At 42.4% G+C, this 19,635-nt stretch overlaps 1 protein-coding gene across 9 annotated transcripts in view; it reads right to left on the bottom strand.

The window, feature by feature from the left end:
* ccdc178 (coiled-coil domain containing 178) overlaps positions 1-19,635 on the bottom strand; it is a 365,844-nt gene that overhangs the window by 317,004 nt on the left and 29,205 nt on the right. For 7 of the 9 annotated variants that reach the window (XM_072259449.1, XM_072259707.1, XM_072259587.1 and 4 more), the window contains exon 6: positions 9,301-9,504. In XM_072259449.1, coding sequence (XP_072115550.1) covers positions 9,301-9,504 — 204 coding nt within the window. Of the gene's footprint in view, positions 1-9,300; positions 9,505-14,260; positions 14,298-19,635 lie in introns of all 9 variants that reach the window. The other 2 variants (XM_072259765.1, XM_072259837.1) reach the window with 1 other exon arrangement.

Here is a 19,635-nt window from a genome sequence, read left to right as displayed (position 1 = left end):
ATTCCAGTGGCATGGAAACCACGACGATTGGAGCTGATGGATTTGTTGCAGCCTTCATCCGCCTTCACAGCCATTGAGCTCGAAGTAACTTCGTCCACCTGTTCCACCGTTGAGGTCTTGGTTGGATTGTTCTTTGTCAGGGACCTTACCCTTGACCTTACCGCCATGGGTGACCCTACCAGGAACATAGCTCCAGATGGCATCGCTCTTGGGATCTCAGGACCACACAAGCTTCTCCACCGCGACAAGGTGACAATCCACGGAGAAGTCACATAAGCAGATGTGTAAGGAAGGTACGTAGAGCAGTAGCTATTGAGTTGTCTGTCGACTGGTTCTGTCGGTAGGCGAATTGTAGGGGTCCAGTTAGGGTGGTAGCAAGCTGCAGATGAAATCCTTGACTAGCCTCTCGTTTGCTTACTATTGAGGTGAGTGCCTCAGGATACCAGTCGTTCCAGCACATTACCTTGGTCCTTTTTGGTACAGGGACAATGGTGGATAATTTGAAGCAGGAGGGCACTCTACACTGGGAGAGGGAGAGATTAAAAATGTCTGAAAACACATCTGCCAATTGTGCTGCGCACATCCTGAGTACCCGCCCTGGGATGACGTCTGGTCCCGCAGCCTTGCGACTGTCCACTCATTGGAAACATCTGCATACCTCAGACTTACAGATGACCAGGTTGCAGGTTGTAGCGGTGGCTTTCCTCAGAGGCTCAGAGTTAGTGACATCAAACCGAGCGTAAAAGCAATTGAGCTCATCTGGGAGCGAGGCCGCGATGTTGGCGGCACCACTATGTTTGCATTTGAAGTCTGCAATGGTATGCAACCCTTGCCACAAGTGCAATTTGCTGTGAATCTTGACTCAATCTTGTCCCTGTATTGTTTCACAGCCTTGATAGCTTTGTGCAGATTGTAGCTGCTTTTCTTGAGCTCCTGCTAATTTCCAGCAATGTAAGCTCTAGGTCGTTGCTCACATGAAACTATTGATCCAAGGTTTCTGGTTTGGGGGACAACATTGTCAATGCACTTCCAGGTGAAGCACTTGACCCCATCCGTGAACTCAAAGACATCCTCATCATGGAAGACATTCCAGTCGACATCATCGAAGCAGTCCTGCAGCATGGAGGCTGACTGGTCGGACCAACAGTGGATGGTTTTAACTATGGCCGCCTCTTGTTTCAGGTTTTGCCTGTACATCGCAGAAGAGGATCGAAGAGCGACCTGATTTTCCAAAAGCTGGGCGAAGGAGAGCTTTGTAAGCGTTGCAGAAGGGAGTGTAACAATGGCCAAGTGTGTTATCTCCATGAGTGCTCACCTCGATGTGCCAAGAACACTTCAGAGAGACTTTCGTCAGCGACTCTTGATTAAAGTCGCCAGCGACGATGAATGCAGCCTCTGAGTGTGCGATCTCCAGCACATTGATGGTGTCGTACAGTTCCTTAAGAGCCAGGTCAGTATCACCCTGCGGCGGAATGTACACCGCTGTGATGATAACTGTGTCATTGGTACCTATATGGACCATGACCTCTAGCTGCTCACCCTCCAACTTTAGACCGTAGGCACCAGTAGGGTCTGCACAGCAGCACCAGATATTCCAGGTCTGGGGAACAAAAAAGATTTGAGGGCATGCACATTCTGGGGGTCGCACCAGGCATTGTTGACCATGAAGCATACCCCTCCTCCTTTACTCTTCCTAGAGGTCTTTTGACCTGTCTGCCCGGAACAGGGAGAACCCAGAGGGCTCGATAGCATGGTCTGATATCTCCTCCATCAGCCAGGTCTCCACAAAGCACAAAACATTGCATTCCTTTGTTTCCCACTGGTAGAGAATCTGGCTCTCAGTTCGCACAGTTTGTTGTTCAGGGACTGAACGTTAGCCAGGAGTATGCCAGGGAATGGCAGCCGATTTGTACGCCATCTCAACCTCACCAAGACGCCAGCCCTCCTCCCTCGCATCCGGCCCTTCTTCCGAGTTAGTGGCAGTGTAAGAGGTGAGTCTCTCCTGGATCACGTAAGCAGGTGTCCCAGTGTAGGAAAGGCGGCAGATAGTGGGTAAATGCTGTCTTTCTGATGTTCAGAAGGGTCAGTCTATCGTATCTGATGTGACTATCAGCTACTGGAACTGAAGACGCTAAGAAAATTGTAGAAATTAGTAGTATACTGTAGATTTGGAACGGAGCTCGTAACAGGGCTGCCGTACACAGCACCATCTTCAATGTCTGAGGGGCAGGACATATAGAGAGATACTTATACAGGGATCTGGGTGAAAGTCAGCAGGGTGATGGGGGTTAGACAGCCAGTGTAGAGTACCCCTGTGGCCATCCCCCTCAACAACAGCTATACCACTTTGGATACTGTTGAGTGGGGATGACCTAGCAGAGGAAAGTCAGAGCAGTCAGGTCTCTGGCACTGAGTCTGACTCTATGGCTCAGAAGGCAAGTGGGGGAGAACAGGCAAGTTGTCGTGATAGGGGATTCGTTAGTGACGGTAACAGAAAGGAGGTTCTGTGGACGAGAACAAGATTACCAGACAGTATGTTGCCTCCCGGGTGCCAGTGTTTGGAACATCTCACATCGTGTTCTTAGCATTCTAAAGTTGGAGGGTGAGCAGCTAGAGGTCATGGTGCATATAGGTACCAATGACACAGGCTAGAAGAGGGACAAGGTTCTGCAAAGTGAGTTCTGGGAGTTAGGTGCTAAGTTAAAAGACAGGACCTCCAGGACCGTGATGTCAGGATTGCTACCCATGCCACGTGCTAGTGATGCAGAAATACGAAGATCATACTGTTTAATACAAGGCTAAGGAATTAGTATTGTGGGGGCGGGCTTCAGATTTTTGGATCATTGGGCTCTCATTCAGGGAATCTAGGATTTTTGAAGACAGATTTTGGCAGTGTGGAGCATCAGCAAGATCTTGGGGTCTGTGTCCATGGGACACTCAAAGCTGCTGCGTAAGTTGACAGTGTTGTTAAGAAGGTGTATGGTGTGCCGGCCTTCATCAACTGTGGGTTTGAGTTCAAGAGCTGTGAGAAAATGTTACAGCTAGATAAGATCTTAGTTAGACCCCATTTGAAGTTCTGGTCACCTCAGTTCTGGATGTGGATACTATAGAGAGAGTGTAGAGGAGATTTACAAGGATGTTGCCTGGATTGGACAGCATGCCTTATGAGAATAGGCTGAGCAAACTCAGAGGTAAGTTTTTCCACACAGAAAGTGGTGGGTGCATGAAATGCACCGCCAGTGAAGGTGGTAGAGGCGGATAAAATAGGGTCTATTAAAAGACTCTTAGATAGGTACATGGAGCTTAGAAAAACATAGGGCTATGCGGTAGGGAAGTTCTAGGCAGTTTCTTTAGTAGGTTATATGGTCAGCACAACATTCTGGGCCGAAGGGCCTGTAAAGTGCTGTAGATTTCTATGTTTCTGTACAGAAGAGACAGTTTGCACCTAAGCTGCAGGGGGGCTAATATCACAAGAGTGAGGGGGGAGAGGGGCACACTCTGGGAATCAAATTGCCAAAACAGATGGTGGAATGATTGTGGAGATGGATTTTGTTCAAACCTCAGACAAAGTCAGGAATCAAAAGGTTGAGCATGGTGTTCTGAGTTGCGTATATTTCAATGCAAGAAGTATTGTAGGAAAGGCATGTGAGCTCATGGCATGGATCAATACATAGAATTGTGATATTGTAGCCATTAGTAAGATTTGGTTGCAATGGGAGACAGGACTGGCAGCTCGATACTCTGGTGTTCTGTTGTCTTACATGTGATAGAGCAGGAGGGATTAAAGGGGGAGGGGTGGTGTTATTAACGACCTGGATGTGGGCGTAGAAGTAAACACGAGGAATTCTGCAGATGCTGGAAATTCAAGCAACACACATCAAAGTTGCTGGTGAACGCAGCAGACCAGGCAGCATCTCTAGGAAGAGGTACAGTCAACGTTTCAGGCCGAGACCCTTCGTCAGTTCTGACGAAGGGTTTCGGCCCAAAACATTGACTGTACCTCTTCCTAGAGATGCTGCTTGGCCTGCTGCGTTCACCAGCAACTTTGATGTGGGGGTAGAAGGGTGGGTTGGCAAGTTTGCAGATAACACAAAGGTTGGTGGTGTTGTAGATAGTGTAGAGGATTGTCAAAGATTGCAGAGAGACATTGATAGGATGCAGAAGTGGGCTGAAAAGTGGCAGATAGAGTTCAACCCGGAGAAGTGTGAGATGGTACACTTTGGAAGGACAAACTCCAAAGTAGAGTACAAAGTAAATGGCAGGATACTTGGTAGTGTGGAGGAGCAGAGGGATCTCGGGGTACATGTTCACAGATCCCTGAAAGTTGCCTCACAGGCAGATAGGGGAGTTAAGAAAGCTTATGGGGTGTTAGTTTTCATAAGTCAAGGGGTAGAGTTTAAGAGTCGCAAGGTAATGATGCAGCTCTATAAAACTCTGGTTAGGCCACACTTGGAGTACTGTGTCTAGTTCTGGTCGCCTCACTATAGGATGTGGAAGCATTGGAAAGGGTACAGAGGAGATTTACCAGGATGCTGCCTGGTTTAGAGAGTATGGATTATGATCAGAGATTAAGAGAGCTCAGGCTTTACTCTTTGGAGAGAAGGAGGATGAGAGGAGACATGATAGAGGTATACAAGATAATAAGAGGAATAGATAGAGTGGATAGCCAGCGCCTTTTCCCCAGGGCAACACTGCTCAATACAAGGGGACATGGCTTTAAGGTAAGGGGTGGAAAGTTCAAGGGGGATATTAGAGGAAGGTTTTTTATTCAGAGAGTGGTTGGTCCGTGGTATACCCTGCCTGAGTCAGTGGAGGAGGCAGATACACTGGTGAAATTTAAGAGACAACTAGATAGGTATATGGAGGAATTTAAGGTGGAGGTTTATATGGGAGGCAGGGTTTGAGGGTTGGCACAACAATGTGGGCCGAAGGGCCTGTACTATGCCAGACTATTCTATGTTCTATGTTACTAATTAGGAAAAATGTCACAAAAGTGCTCAATCAGGACAGAATGGAGAACTTGTGGATGGAACTAAGGAATAAGAAAGTATGACCACGTTAATGGGGCTATATTATAGACCACCCAGAAGTCCGCAGGAAACATAAGGTTGTGATAGAAGGCAATTTTACCTTTCCACATATTGACTGGGACTCCCACACAGTAAAAGGACTGGATGGGAGAGAGTTTATCAAAATTGTTCAGAAAAGCTTCCTTAATCAGTGCATAGAAGTCCTAATGAGAGAGTATGCAATACTTGGGAATGAGACAGGGAGTGACAGAAGGTTTGTGTAGGAGAACATTTTGCATCTAGTGACCATAATGCCATTAGTTTAAAGGTAATTATGGAAAAGGATAGGTCTGGTCCTCAGGTTGAGATTCTAACTTGGAAAAAGGCCAATTTTGATGATATCAGAAAGGATCTGGCAAGTGTGAAATGGGAGAGGCTTTATCTTAGTAAAGGTGGATGGTTAAGTGGGAGGCCTTCAAAAGTGAAATTCTGAGAGTGCAAAGCTTGTATGTGCCTATCAGAATAAAAGGCAAGGATAACAGGTTTAGGGAAACCTTGGTTTTACAGCAATATTGAGGCCCTGGTTGAGAGAACAAGGAGGCGCATAGCAGGTAGGTACTTAAGGAGTATCAGAAATGCAAGAGGACACTTAAGTAAGAAATCAGGAGGGCTAAAAGAAGGCATGAGGTTGCTCTAGCAGACAAAATGAAGGAGAATTCTAAGGTCTTCTACAGATACAGTGGCATGCAAAAAAGTTTGGGCACCCCTGGTCAAAACATCTGTGACTGTGAATAGTTAAGTGAGTAGAAGATGAACTGATCTCCAAGTCATAAAGTTAAAGATGAAACTTTCTTTTCAACATTTTAAGCAAGATTAGTGTACTATTTTTGTTTTGTACAACTTTAGAGTGAAAAAAAGGAAAGGAGCACCATGCAAAAGTTTGGCCACCCCAAGTGATTTGAGCTCTCAGATAACTTTTACCAAGGTCTCAGACCTTAATTAGCTTATTAGGGCTATGACTTGTTCACAGTCATCGTCAGGAAAGGCCAGCTGATGCAAATTTCATAGTCATAGTCATACTTTATTGATCCCGGGGGAAATTTCAAAGCTTTATAAATACCCTGACTCCTCAAACCTTGTCCCAATAATCAGCAGCCATGGGATCCTCTATGCAGCCGCCTAGCACTCTGAAAATTAAAATAAATGATGCCCACAAAGCAGGAGAAGGCTATAAGAAGATAGCAAAGCATTTTTAGGTAGCCGTTTCCTCAGTTCGTAATGTAATTAAGAAATGGCAGTTAACAGGAATGGTGGAGGTCAAGTTGAGGTCTGGAAGACCAAGAAAACTTTCCGAGAGAACTGCTCGTAGGATTGCTAGAAAGGCAAATCAAAACCCCCACTTGACTGCAAAAGACCTTCAGGAAGATTTAGCAGACTCTGGAGTGGTGGTGCACTTTTCTACTGTGCAGCAACACCTGCACAAATATGACCTTCATGGAAGAGTCATCGAAGAAAACCTTTCCTGCGTCCTCACCACAAAATTCAGCGTCAGAAGTTTGCAAAGGAACATCTAAACAAGCCTGATGCATTTTGGAAACAAGTTCTGTGGATTGAAGAAGTTAAAATAGAAGTTTTTGGCCACAATGAGCGAAGGTCTGTTTGGAGAAAAAAGGGTGCAGAATTTCATGAAAAGAACCCCTCTCCAACTGTTAAGCACGGGGGTGGATCGATCATGCTTTTGGCTTGTGTTGCAGCCAGTGGCATGGGGAACATTTCACTGGTAGAGGGAAGAATGAATTCAGTTAAATACCAGCAAATTCTGGAAGCAAACATCACACCATCTGTAAAAAAGCTGAAGATGAAAAGAGGATGGCTTCTACACCAGGATAATGATCTCAAAATCCACAATGGACTACCTCAAGAGGCACAAGTTGAAGGTTTTGCCATGGCCCTCACAGTCCCCTGACCTAAACATCATCGAAAATGTGTGGATAGACCTCAAAAGAGCAGTGCATGCAAGACGGCCCAAGAATCTCACAGAACTAGAAGCCTTTTGTAAGGAAGAATGGGCGAAAATCCCCCAAACAAGAATTGAAAGACTCTTAGCTGGCTACAGAAAGCATTTACAAGCTGTGATATTTGCCAAAGGGGGTGTCACTGAGTACTAACCATGCAGGGTGTCCAAACTTTTATTTCGGGTCCTTTTCCTTTTTCGTTATTTTGAAAATATAAAAGATGGAAATAAAAAAGTAATCTTGCTTAAAATATTAACGAAGTGCGTCATCTTTAACTTTATGCCTTTTGGAAATCAGGTCATCTTCTACTCGCTTAGCTATTCACAGTAATAGAAATGTTGACCAGGGTGCCCAAACTTTTGCATGCCACTGTATGTTAAGAGCAAAATTGTTGCAAGAGACAAAATTGATCCTCTGTAAGATCAGAATGGTAATCTATGCATGGAACCAAATGAGATGGGGGCAATCTTAAATAGATATTTTGCATCTGTATTTACTCGGGAGACAGGCACAGAGTCTATGGAAATAGGGCAATGCAATAGTGAGACCATGGAACTTATACAGATTACAGAATAGAAGGTGCTTACTGTCTTCAGGCAAATCAGGGTGGACAATTCCCCAAGGCCTGATGAGGTGTCCCCCTTGATCATGTGGGAGGCAAGTGCAGAAATTGCAGAGTTCCTAGCAGAGATATTTAAATTATCCTTTGCAACAGCTGAGTTACCAGAGGGTTGGAGGACCGCTGATGGTGTTTTGCTGTTTAAGAAAAGCTCTAGAAATAAACCAAGAGATTATAGGCCAGAGAGCCTGACATCACTAGAGTGAAAGCTATTGGAAGTTATTCTAAGGAACCAGATATATGAGTATTTGGATATACAGAGACTGATCAGGGATACTCAGCACAACTTTGTGTGTGGTAGGCCGTGAATAACAAATCTTATCGAGTTTTTCTCAAGGAAGTTACCAGGAAAGTTGATGAAGGCAAGGCGGTGGATGTTGTCTACATGAACTTTAGCAACGCATTTGACAAGATCCCACATGGGAAGTTGGTCAAGAAGGTTCAGTAATTTGGCATTCAAGATGAGGCAGTAAACTAGATTAGACATTGGCATTGTGGAAGAACCCAGAGAGTGGTAATAGGTGGTTGCCTCTCTCACTGGATACCTGTGACTAGTGTCCAACAGGGTCCGTTGTTTGTCATCAATACCAATGATCTGATTAATAAGTGGTTAACTGGATCAGCAAATTTGTGGATGACACCAAGATTGGGGATGTAATGGACAGTGAGGAAGACAATCAAAGTTAGCAGTGGGATCTGAACTAGCTGGAAAAATAGGCTAAAAAATTGCAGATGGAATTTAATGGAGACAGGTGTGAGGTGTTGTACTTTGGAAGGTCAAATATAAGAGGAAAGCAAACAGAGAATAACAGAGCCCCGAGGAGCTCTGATGTACAGAGGAATCTTAGGGTACAAGTCCTCAGCTCGTTGAAAGTAGCAACACAAGGGGATTGGGTGGTAAAGAAAGCATTCTTGCCTTTCTCAGTTAGGAAATCATGTTGCAGTTGCAGAAAACTTTGTTTAGGCCTCACTTTGAGTACTGTGCCATTGTGGTCACTGCATTACAGGAAAGGGATGGTGCAGAAGGTGTTCACAAGGATACTGTCTGGATTAGAAAATGTTAGCTTAAGGAGAAATTGCTTATCTCCCTAGAGTATCAGAGGCCAAGGGATCATCGAATACAAATATATAAAAGTAAGAGAGGCATAGTTGGGCAGATAGTTAAAAGCATTTTTCCCCAGGGAGGAAATGTCATTTGCTAGAGGGAATAACATTAAGGTGGTAGAGGTAAAGTTTAAAAGAGATTTTTGAAGCAAGTTTTTTTTTCCAGCAGAGAGGAAACATACCACCACGAGAAGTGGTAGAAGCAAATAATGATATTAACATTTAAGACACATTTACAGGTACGTGAACATGCAGGGAACTGAGGGACATATACCACTTGTAGGCAGATATGATTAGTTTAGACTGGCGTTATTGCTGAAGCAAACGTCATGAGATGAAAGGCTTGCTCTGTGCAGTACCGTTTTGCATTCTATGCAGGGATGAGGTATAATCCCAATATATCCCAGCATTAAAATCAGCACCAGAACAGAAGATTTGCTCCATTGAATTTTACCTTGATTGATATGACACAGAAAATACTTTAATTCATTCACAAGAGCTCCAACAAACCACAAACAAATTTCATTTCCTGTTTAGTTAGGTATTCCAATACCTTTTTGTACAGCTTCAGGAAGCTCTCGCATCCACCAAAGAGATAGCTGATCAATTCTGTTTCCAAGCACTGTCACCCGCTCTCTTTCTATTTGCAGAGCCTCACTTGTCTTTTTGCATTCTGCTTCCAGTTGCTCCATCAAGCCAATGATCTCTGATAGGACCTCCCTTGCCTCTTCATATAAAGCTGTGGTTTGGTTAGGTTCTACATTAGAAGCAGACATCAGCAGTTACATTGGCAAATACATTTTGAAGAAAACAGTAAATGATACTGTATAGTGAAATACAATGAAGTCTAAGCACATACAGAGGAACTGGATACACTTGAATGAGAGGTGAGAAAAATACCCTGGCAGGGAGAATTGTTAATGCTACACAGACTTTAAATTGTCTGGGAGGGATGTGGAACCCAAAACAGTAGTGTGGCGCAGGAGAGAGCTGAGGCAAATATGGAAGTTAAAGCAACCAAGCAAACAAGTAGGGAGTGTGACGGGACCCTGAATTACCTCTAAGGACTGTGCTTTTGAAAAGAGAGAGAGAGAGTTATTTAACACCAACAGCTTGTTTCTAAACGAGGGAGAGACACGAAGACTAACTGTGGGACTGTCACTTTAAGGAACTGGTTAACTGTTGGATTTCTGAAGTGGAGATAGCACCGAGCAGCTCATAAGTTGCTATGGTGACCGGGGGCATTATTAAATGGACAATTGATGTTATGATTTTCGGTAGGTGTTTGATACTTCTTCATGGACTTTTTGCCTGCTTGCATTTTCTTCACAGAGAGAGGAAGGAAGAGTTATTTGAATGACAGTTGATGCTCAGCACGGGAAGATAAAATAGGAGGTCAGATGATACAGACCTCAGATACATGTTCTGGACACTGAATGAGCAAAGTGGGCTTTGGAGGATTGATCAGGTGGATCAATCCGTCGCTCTTGCAGTAGAAAGGAGGAAAAGGGTTGACTGGTGGGGAGTTGTCCATGTGTCCACCCTCGCCTGGGGGAATAGCTCCACCACAGAAAACCAGTCCCCTTTGTTAAAGTCACAGTCGGTGACTTTTAAAGGATTTTGACGGCGTCAGCTCACCTGAAGTCTCAAATCTCTCCCTCTCTCTCTCTCTCCATCACTACTGAACTAAATGCCACGAACTGAACTGAACTTTACTCATCATAGTAAGACTGTAACTTTTTATCCCTAGACTTAAAGAAGCTTGGTTTTTCACACATATTTATTCTCTCTCTCTCTATATATATATATATATATATATATATATATATATATATAAAATCATTGCTAACCTGTTGATTAATCTATATTTATATTACCGTATTACTAATAAATATTATTAGTTTATAGTAATACTGGACTCCAAAGTGTTTTCCATCTCTGCTGGTTCTTTATTCCCGTCACGGGGTTCGTGACAGGAGCAAAAAAGGTTTGATATACAAAACCACATTTATTTTAATTTAAGAAGCCTGAAAAGTAAGGCAAAATAACTCAGGGCAGGGATAATATACGGGTCTGGTATAGAATAACTACTACAACATGACCAAGGGATGGACAGGACTTGCAGCTCAGTGCTCAAGGGTGTAGATGCTACAAGCACAATATAGGTGGAGGTAACAAAGGAGATGTAGTTGCATTTCTGATGAAGGGGAACATCAGGGCAGTACTTAGAGAGGATATTCTAGGGGGCATTGTCACTTTGGATTGTACAGTACAATAGGCTCCTTAGACAAACAAAAAGGCAGGAAGCAAAAATAATAGGGTTGTAATCATTGGTAATCTGAACTTCTCTAATGTTGAACAGGACTACTATTAGATGAGGCAGAGTTTGTTATGTGTCCAGTAAAGTTTTCTCAAGTAAAATGCAAAAAATCCTAGTAGAGAGAGAGTAACACTTGATCTCTTTTTGGGTAATGAGGCAAGGCAAGAGACAGGAGTGTTAGTGGGGTTGTAGGGCACTTTGGGATCAGAGATCATAATTCTATTAGTTTTAAAATACAAGTTTTAAAAAAGATAGAGAGATAGAATTGTTCCACTAGTTCCACCTATACCGGGGCATGGCTCATTTTGATAGCAATAGACAAGAACTTGCAAAGGTTGATTGGGAGAAGCTGTTTGAAAATAAAGGAATGTTTGCCAAGTGGGAGATTTATAAAAGTAAGATACAAAGAGTTCAGGCTGAGCATGTTTCTGCAAGAGTGAAGGAAAAGAATAGTAAGTTTATGCAACCCCAGTTAATGAAGGATGTTGAGTCTCTGCTGAGACAAATGTCAGGTATAGATAGCTGAAATCAAGTGGATCCTTTGAGGAGTCTAAGAGATATAGAAGTGCACTGAAGTGGGAAATTAGGAGGGCAAAAACAGGGCACAAGGCAACTCTGGCAGAAAAAGGTAAAGGAGAATCCTAAGAGATTTGATAGCTATATTAAGAACAAAAACATAACAAGGGAGAGAACAGGCTCCCTCAAAGATCAGCATGGTTATATAGGTGTGGAGCCATAGGAAAGAGGCAAGGTCTTAACTTAATATTTCTCATCTGCATTTACTGGGAAGAAGACAATGAAAGCTAGGGAATTCAGGGAAGAGAATAGTGATGCTTTACAACGTATTCACATTACAGAAGAAGCACATAAAGCTTGATAAATCCCCAAGGCCTAATCAAATACAGGGGTAGGTACCAGAGAACTGAACGGCTAAAGGATCTACCTGAATTTGGAAAGGCAAGAACTGATTAAGGATAGTCAGCATTGTTTTACACTGTAAATGGTAGGGCTCCAGAGATTGCTACAGAACAGGGACCTAGGAATGCAAGTACACAATTCTCTGAAAGTAGTAACAAAGATGGACAGGGTGGTGAAGACAGCATTTGTAATGCTTGCCTACGTTGGCCAAGGCAATAAATACATGAGTTGGGAAGTAATGTTGGAACTATGCAAGACATTGGTGAGACCATGCCTGGAGTACTGTGTTCAATTCTGGTCTCCCATCTAGAGGAAGTTAGAAATGATGCAGAAATGATTCACAAGGATGTTATCAGGTCTGGAGAGCACAAGTTGTAAGGAGAGAATAGACAGCCTGGGTCTTTTTTTCCCTGGAACATAGGAGGCTGGGGGATGACATTACAGAGCTATATAAAATCATGACGGGCACAGATAAGATAAATAGTCACAGATTTTTTTCCAGTATCATGGAGTATTAAAAAAAAAAGAAGACGTACTTAAGGTGAGAGGAGACAACTTTTTCCATACAGGGGGTTATGGGCATGTGGAGCAAACTACCAAAGGAATTGGTAGAGGTGGGTATAAATGCTATGTTGAATTTTGATATTAATCAATAATATTTTGATTAGTGAATAAGGTAAATGGTAATAAGTGAATGGATCAGTGGTGATTATGGTGAATGGGTGGAGTACAGAGAATGGGTGTGTAGCGGTCTGGTTAATGGGTAAATTATGGTCTGGTAATCGCCTAGTTGATAAGGGTTGTTAGTGGATGGGTGATGTGGGGGTGTACTCAAATTGGCAGGGTTTGAATGGTTGGACTTGCAAGGATCTGTAGTGGGACTGTATTGTTAGTAACTTAGATGAGGAGATAGAAAATAATTTATCTCAATTTATGAATGGCACAAGGCTGTAAGTAGTGTATCATGGAAGCATTTCATTGCAAAGGTATATTCCTACATATATTAGCAGTCTGAGAGAAAGGATTACAAAGATTTTGTTAAATCTTGTTGTGCGGCATGATAGTGTAGAAGTTAGTGGAATGCTTTTCAGCACCAGTGATTAACAATCAGGGTTCAATTCAGTAAGGAGTTTGTATGTTCTCCCCTGATAGTGTGGGTTTCCTCTAGGTGTTCCGGTTTCTTCCCATATTCCAAAGGCAGAAGGGTTAGGTTTGGTGAGTTGTGGGCATACTATGTTGGTGTTGGAAGATTGTCAATACTTGTGGGCTGCCCTCTGTACATCCCCACATTGTGCTGGTCATTGACACAAATGATGCATTTCACTGTATGCTTCAATGTTTTGATGTACATGCGACAAATAAAGCTAATTTGAAAATATGACAAAATCTAATCTAAAAATACAAAGTATGCAGATATATGGGAACAAGGCAGGTAGATAAAGTTGGGTCATTGTGATCCCACTGTCCATCAGAGTAGACTTGAGGGGCTGAATGGCCTGTTGTGGTTCCAGAACATAGATGAATTCTCAAAGGTACATTGGAGCTTTTACTTTCTTCTAAGGTCAATAGTATTCAGCTTGGCATCAAACATTCCAACAAACTTCTACAGATGTACTGCTGAAAGTATGCTGACTGGTTGCATCATGGTCTGGTATAATAGTTTTAGTGTGCAGTTACGTAAGAAGCTGCAGAGAGTAGTGAACTCAGCCCACTATACCCCAGGCACATCCCTCTTCACCATATCTACAGAGATGCTACCTCAAGAAGTCAACATCCATTATCAAAAAGTCCTACCGTACAGGTCATGTCATCTTTTCACAGCTATCATCTGTAGGAGGTACAGAAGCCTGAAGTCCCACACCACCAGGTTCAAGAACAGCTACGTCATTTCAACCATTCGGTTCTTGAACCAACTGGCACGGCCCTAATCAGTACCTCAGTGTTAGCGATAATATGAGCATTTTGCCCTACAATTGACCATGTTCTGTTTTGTTTTAATTGCATATACAGTTAATTAGGCCACTAGGGTTAATCGGGGCAGCCACTTATTTGCAACACTATGCTGCTTAAGTCGGAAAGGACGCTGTTGCTGAACAGTTTCTAACTAGCATCTGTCATGTGCACTTGTGTGGCTAAGATTCTGCACCGTGCTTAGAGTTAATGGTTTTTAAGCAGCGTCAGTTGTGAGTATTTGTGTTCAAAAAGCAGTGAATTTTTTGGCACTGGTGGTTTACGAGAAATTAGAAGGAAGACAATTCAGAACCGTTTTACTCACTGTGGTTTCAAGCATTCAGGCTTGAAGATGCCGGAAACTGCCGGGAATGAAAATGAAATTATTTCACTACTTCAGCATGATAGGAACTGCAGAGAATTTGAAGTTATCAACAATCATTCTGAATGTTACAATGAAAATGAAGATTTGGAGGACGTAATCATCATGAAATCAGCCAATTATCTACACTAGCAGTCTCTGCTAATTTTGTTCATTTACAATCAGAAGAACACTGCAGTGTATACTGGATGAATTCCTCCATCGATAACTATTAGGAACTAATACAGTTTTATAATGCTGTACTTGTATTGATAGTGTTCAAATTTGTTCTGTATTTCCTTTCAATACATAATTTGTTGATCAGTTAAACAGTAGTCTGTTTTTATATATCTTTTTCTCCTCCACAATCACCATCAGCACAGGGGCACCACAAGCCTGTGTGCTTAGCTCCCTGTTCTACTTACTTATGACTGTGAGGCTAAGAACAACTCCAAAGCCATATTTAAGTTTTCTGACAACATCACTAATATTGGCTGAATCAAAGGAGGTGCCGAATTAGCATTTAGGAAGGAGATTGAAAATCTGGCTGAGTAGTACCATAACAACCTTTCACTCAATCCAGCATGCAAGTACCATTACAAAGAAAGCATGGCAGTGCCTCTACTTACATAGAACTTTGCAAAGATTCGGCATGGCATCTAAAACTTAGACATAGAAGTGTGCTGTAGAGTACAGTGACTGGTTGCATCATGGCCTGGTATGGAAATATCCATGCCCTTGAATGGAAAAGCCTACAAAAACTAGTGGACAACACCCAGTCCAACACAGGTAAAGCCCTCCTCACCATTGAGCACATCGACACGGAGCGCTGTCACAAGAAAGCAGCATCAATGACACTCCCCCCCCCCCCACCCCCTCCCCAATCCAAATCATGCTCTTTTCTCACTGCAGCCACTCAGGAAGGTGGAATAAGACCCTTGGGATCCACACTACCAGGTTCAGGAAAAATTACCCTACAACCATCAGGCTTTAGAACCAAAGAGGATAGCTTCAATTACCCCATCACTGACCTGTTCCCACAACCTATGGATTTACTTTCAAGGACTCTTCATCTCATGTTGTCAGTATTATTTATTGCTTAATTATTATTTTTTTCTCATTTTTTAATTTACAGAGTTTGTTGACCTTTGAACATTGATTGTTGGTCCATTCTGTTTGGTGCGGTTTTTCATTGATTCAATTGTGTTTTTTGTATTTACTGTGAATGTCAGAAAGAAAATGAATCTCAGCATAGTATATGGTGACATGAATGTACTTTGATAATAAATGTACTTTGAACTTTGAAACTTTTAACTATTTCCAAGAAAATTCAGATAATTGGGATAGCCGCTTAATTGAGCCAAAACGATTTTGGTTTGATGTGTCCCAATTATCTGTAATCACTGTAATTTTTGTTGAATTTATGATGTTCTTGTGAATGCTACCTATCTGACGCTATGCACCTACAATGCTGCCAATGTTTTATTATGAAATTCAGTTTTCTATTGCACCAAAGCACACATTTAGGGCAGTATAGTAGCATAGTGGTTAGCACAATGTTACTACAGCGCCAGTGACCTGGCTTTGGTTCTTGCTACTGTCTGTGGGGAGTTTGTACGTTCTTCTTGTGGTCACATGGGTTTCCTCCCACATCCTAAAGATGTGCATGGCAGTAGGGTAATTGGTCACATTGGTGTAATTGGGTGGCGTAAACTCATTGGGCTCGAAGTGCCTGTAACCATACATCATCTCAAAATGAAAATGAAAACCATGTGAAATTTACTTGTGTACATGACTATCAACTCATCTTTGACTTTGGCTTGTGGGTGAAAGTTCAGCAAAATGAGGTAAAAACTAACTGGCTTGTTATTGCAGAGAATAAAGACCTTTCGAACGTTGGAAGGCCTGGATAGAGTGGAGGTGGAGAGGATGTTTCCTATGGTGGGGGAGTCTATGACCAGAGAGCACAGCCTCAGAATAGAGGGACATCAATTTAGAATGAAGATGAGGAGGAATTTCTTTAGCCTGAGGGTGATGAATCTGTGGAATTTGGGTCTTTGGGTATATTTAAAGTAGAGGTTGATAGATCTTGATAAGTTAATGCATGAAAGTGGGTTATGGAGAGAAGGCAGGAGAATAGGATTAAGAGGGAAATTGATCAGACATGATCAAACAGTGGAGCAGACTTGATGGGTTGAATGGCCTAATCCTGCTCCTATGTCTATAGATCTTATGGTCCATGGGCTAGAAGTTGAAATAGTTCTGAAAGTAATATTAGAACAAGTTAATTGAATATGATTACGATAACTTCCTGTCCTAAAAGCAGGTCTCACCATAACTATGGGCAAATAGCCTGTTTTGTTGTTATAATGTGTATTTCTATGTGCTTGTACCTGAAGTATACAATCACATAGTTGTTTATATATCATTTTAAAACAATGAATTAATGTGTAAGCACAAAATGCTCCTATTTTCCAAGGTAAATTTTAATTGTTCTTTTCAAACAGCTGAAAGTACACCCACAAATACAATACTTCACATGTCAGACATAGACATATCAGTAAATGGAAATTGCACACATTTTGAAGATAGAATAAGATTATTTCTATTAATTTAGTTGAACTCATTTTAACTTAATTATACATAATGAAGCTTTCTGAAGTATTCCTAATATTGTTCTCTCAATGCATCATAGCTAAAACATTAAAAGAGGTACTTTGAGTAGAAAATGGTATTTTGATTACAGTGGAGATGAAGTAGTATTTACAAAATCAAAAGGTACATGTTGTATATTTAACCTTATCAAGTAATAACTTTCTTATATGGAGTTAAGCCTTTTTTCTGACAGACTTCATGATCATGTTCTTAAATACAACTTTTATTTCCACTAAACAAGTACGTATCAAGGCCTTGCAGTTTCAGTGGATGATTGTCAGGTACTGGCTGAGAAAATGTCACTTGGAATTCAGGAACTGATCATTGCATCGTCAATTGAATGGATGCATCTACAATTTCTCGACGAATAGTTGACCAAGTAGCAATCATTTTATATTACTGGTGTTTTAACAATTCTGGCAAACTAAATGTTATCGGCATTTATTAGTTACATGCATCGATATTTGGGAATATTAAAAATTATTTCAACTGTGACAAACACAGTAAGCGCTTTACTTCACCCACCCCCACCACTTTCCGCAGATATCGCTCCCTCTGCAATTCCCTTGTCCATTCGTCTACCCCCATTAATCATCTTCTTATCCGTGCAAGAGGCCTAAGTGTTACACCTGCCAATACACCTCACCCCTTGCCTCAAGATCGCTTGATTCAAGATCCAAAATAGTCCTTTCAGGTGAGGTTTCACCTGAGAATCTGCTGGGGTTGTCTATTGAGCCCAGTGCTCCCAATGCAGCCTCCTCTACGTTGGTGAGACCCATCATAAATTAGGGAACTACATCATTGAGCACCTTCAAACAATCTACCACAAGCAGGACTTCCCAGTGGCCAAACATTTTAATTCCAATTCGCATTCCCATTCAGACATGTCGATCCATGGTCTCCTCTTATGGCAAGTTGAGGCAACCCTCAGGGTGGAGGAGAAACACTTTTTATTCTGTCTGGTGCCCTCCAACCTGATGGTATGAATAAGATTTCTTCTGGTGATCAAATTCCAACTCCCTCTCTCCGCCTTCCTCTATACCTCACTCTTGACCTTGTACTTCTCCCCTCCTCCTCCCCTTTCTCCTATTGTCTATTTTCCTCTCCAATCAGATTCTTTCTTCTCCAGCCCTTGAACTTTCCCACCCACCTGGCCTCACCTATCACATTGCAGCTAACCTCTTTCCCTCCCCCAATCTTTTAATTCAGGTATCTTGCCCCTTCTCTCTCAGTCCTCATGAAGGGTCTCGGCCCAAAATCTCAACTGTTTACTCTTTTCCAAACAAATGCTGTCCATCCTGCTGAGTGTACCTTCTGTGTTTTGTGTGTGTTGTTTTGGATTCCAGCATTTGACGATCTTCTCAAATCTTTTTGAAATAAAGTACTGTGCAAAGGTCTGAGGTACATGTATAAAGCTAGGGTGCCTAAGACCTTTGCACAGTACTGTGTTTGTCAACGAGCAGAGAACGAGTTTATAAATTTGGCGGGAGCAAAGGATGTTGTGAATGGTAAGGGCGGGGCACCATGGGAGGGATGTCTGACAAGGAGTGCCAGGGGTGGGGGGTGGTGCAGGTGCAGATGCAGATATACCCAGCCCTGATCATCACTGAATGCCTTCCAGTTCCCTCCCCCTTTTCCCAACCCTGATTCCCCCATTGCTTGCACCCTTCACACTTTCAGTCATCAATAGAGACCAACATCAGAATCAGCTTTAACATCGCTTACTACAGTACTATGCAAAAGTCTTAAACATGCTAGATATATATGTGTGTGTGTGTGTGTGTGTGTGTGCGCGTGTGCGCGCGCACCAATGGCTTTTGCACAGTACTGTATAATTAACAAACTTTCCTTGAAAGTGTACAATTAATGTTTCCAATCAACTCCTTATATTGGCCAACATACATAAACCAACATTATAAATCCACAAAATTCAGGCTGCTACATCAGTTGGATAGGGAATGCCAACCTCTGCTAGTCTTTATCAAATTGTGTGTTCACCTCCCAAATGATGCCCACAGCCATGCTTCTCTATATACCCTGAAAGTATCACCACAGCAGCTGTTCCACAGGATAGAGCTGCCCACAAGTGATGAGTGTGTCAAGCTGCTGATCCTCAAAGTTCAAGGTACATTTAATATCAAAGTATGTATAAATTATACAACCTTGCGATTTGCTTGCTTACAGGCAGCCACAAAGTAAGAAACCTGAAAGAAGCCAATTTAAAAAAAGACCAATACCCAATGCGCAGAGAGAGGAAAAAAGCAAAATCATGCAAACAATAAAGCAAGCAACAGCATTCAGAACCAAATTGAGTCCATAAACCCAAAGCCCAAAGCAGCCGGATCAGGCTCACAGCATCAGCCTGAGCACCAAGTAAAACCAGAGTAAAACGTCGTGGAACAGAAGCAGCTCAACTCTCACCTCTGGTCCCGACACATTGCATTTTCAGTCCATCTGGCCTGGCCTTTAAACTGTTCATGCACCAGCTCAACCCCACACTCAATCCCAGGCCCCACCACAGCGATACGCTCTGGGCCAGTTCTAATCAACCCAGTGCATAGATTGATGCAACCTTCCAGTACAGGTTGTTGGGCTCCAAAACAACTCTCCTTCAACTTTTCTCCACTCCACCTACTCCAACTCCATCTTTAACTCCGACTTCTCCTCAAACATTCCTCGACCCC

Source organism: Mobula birostris, chromosome 1 (assembly GCF_030028105.1).
Source record: "Mobula birostris isolate sMobBir1 chromosome 1, sMobBir1.hap1, whole genome shotgun sequence".
Taxonomy (NCBI): Eukaryota; Metazoa; Chordata; class Chondrichthyes; order Myliobatiformes; family Myliobatidae; genus Mobula; species Mobula birostris.
The sequence above is the reverse complement of the archived record's forward strand: the minus strand, read 5'-3'. Positions and strand labels throughout refer to the sequence as shown.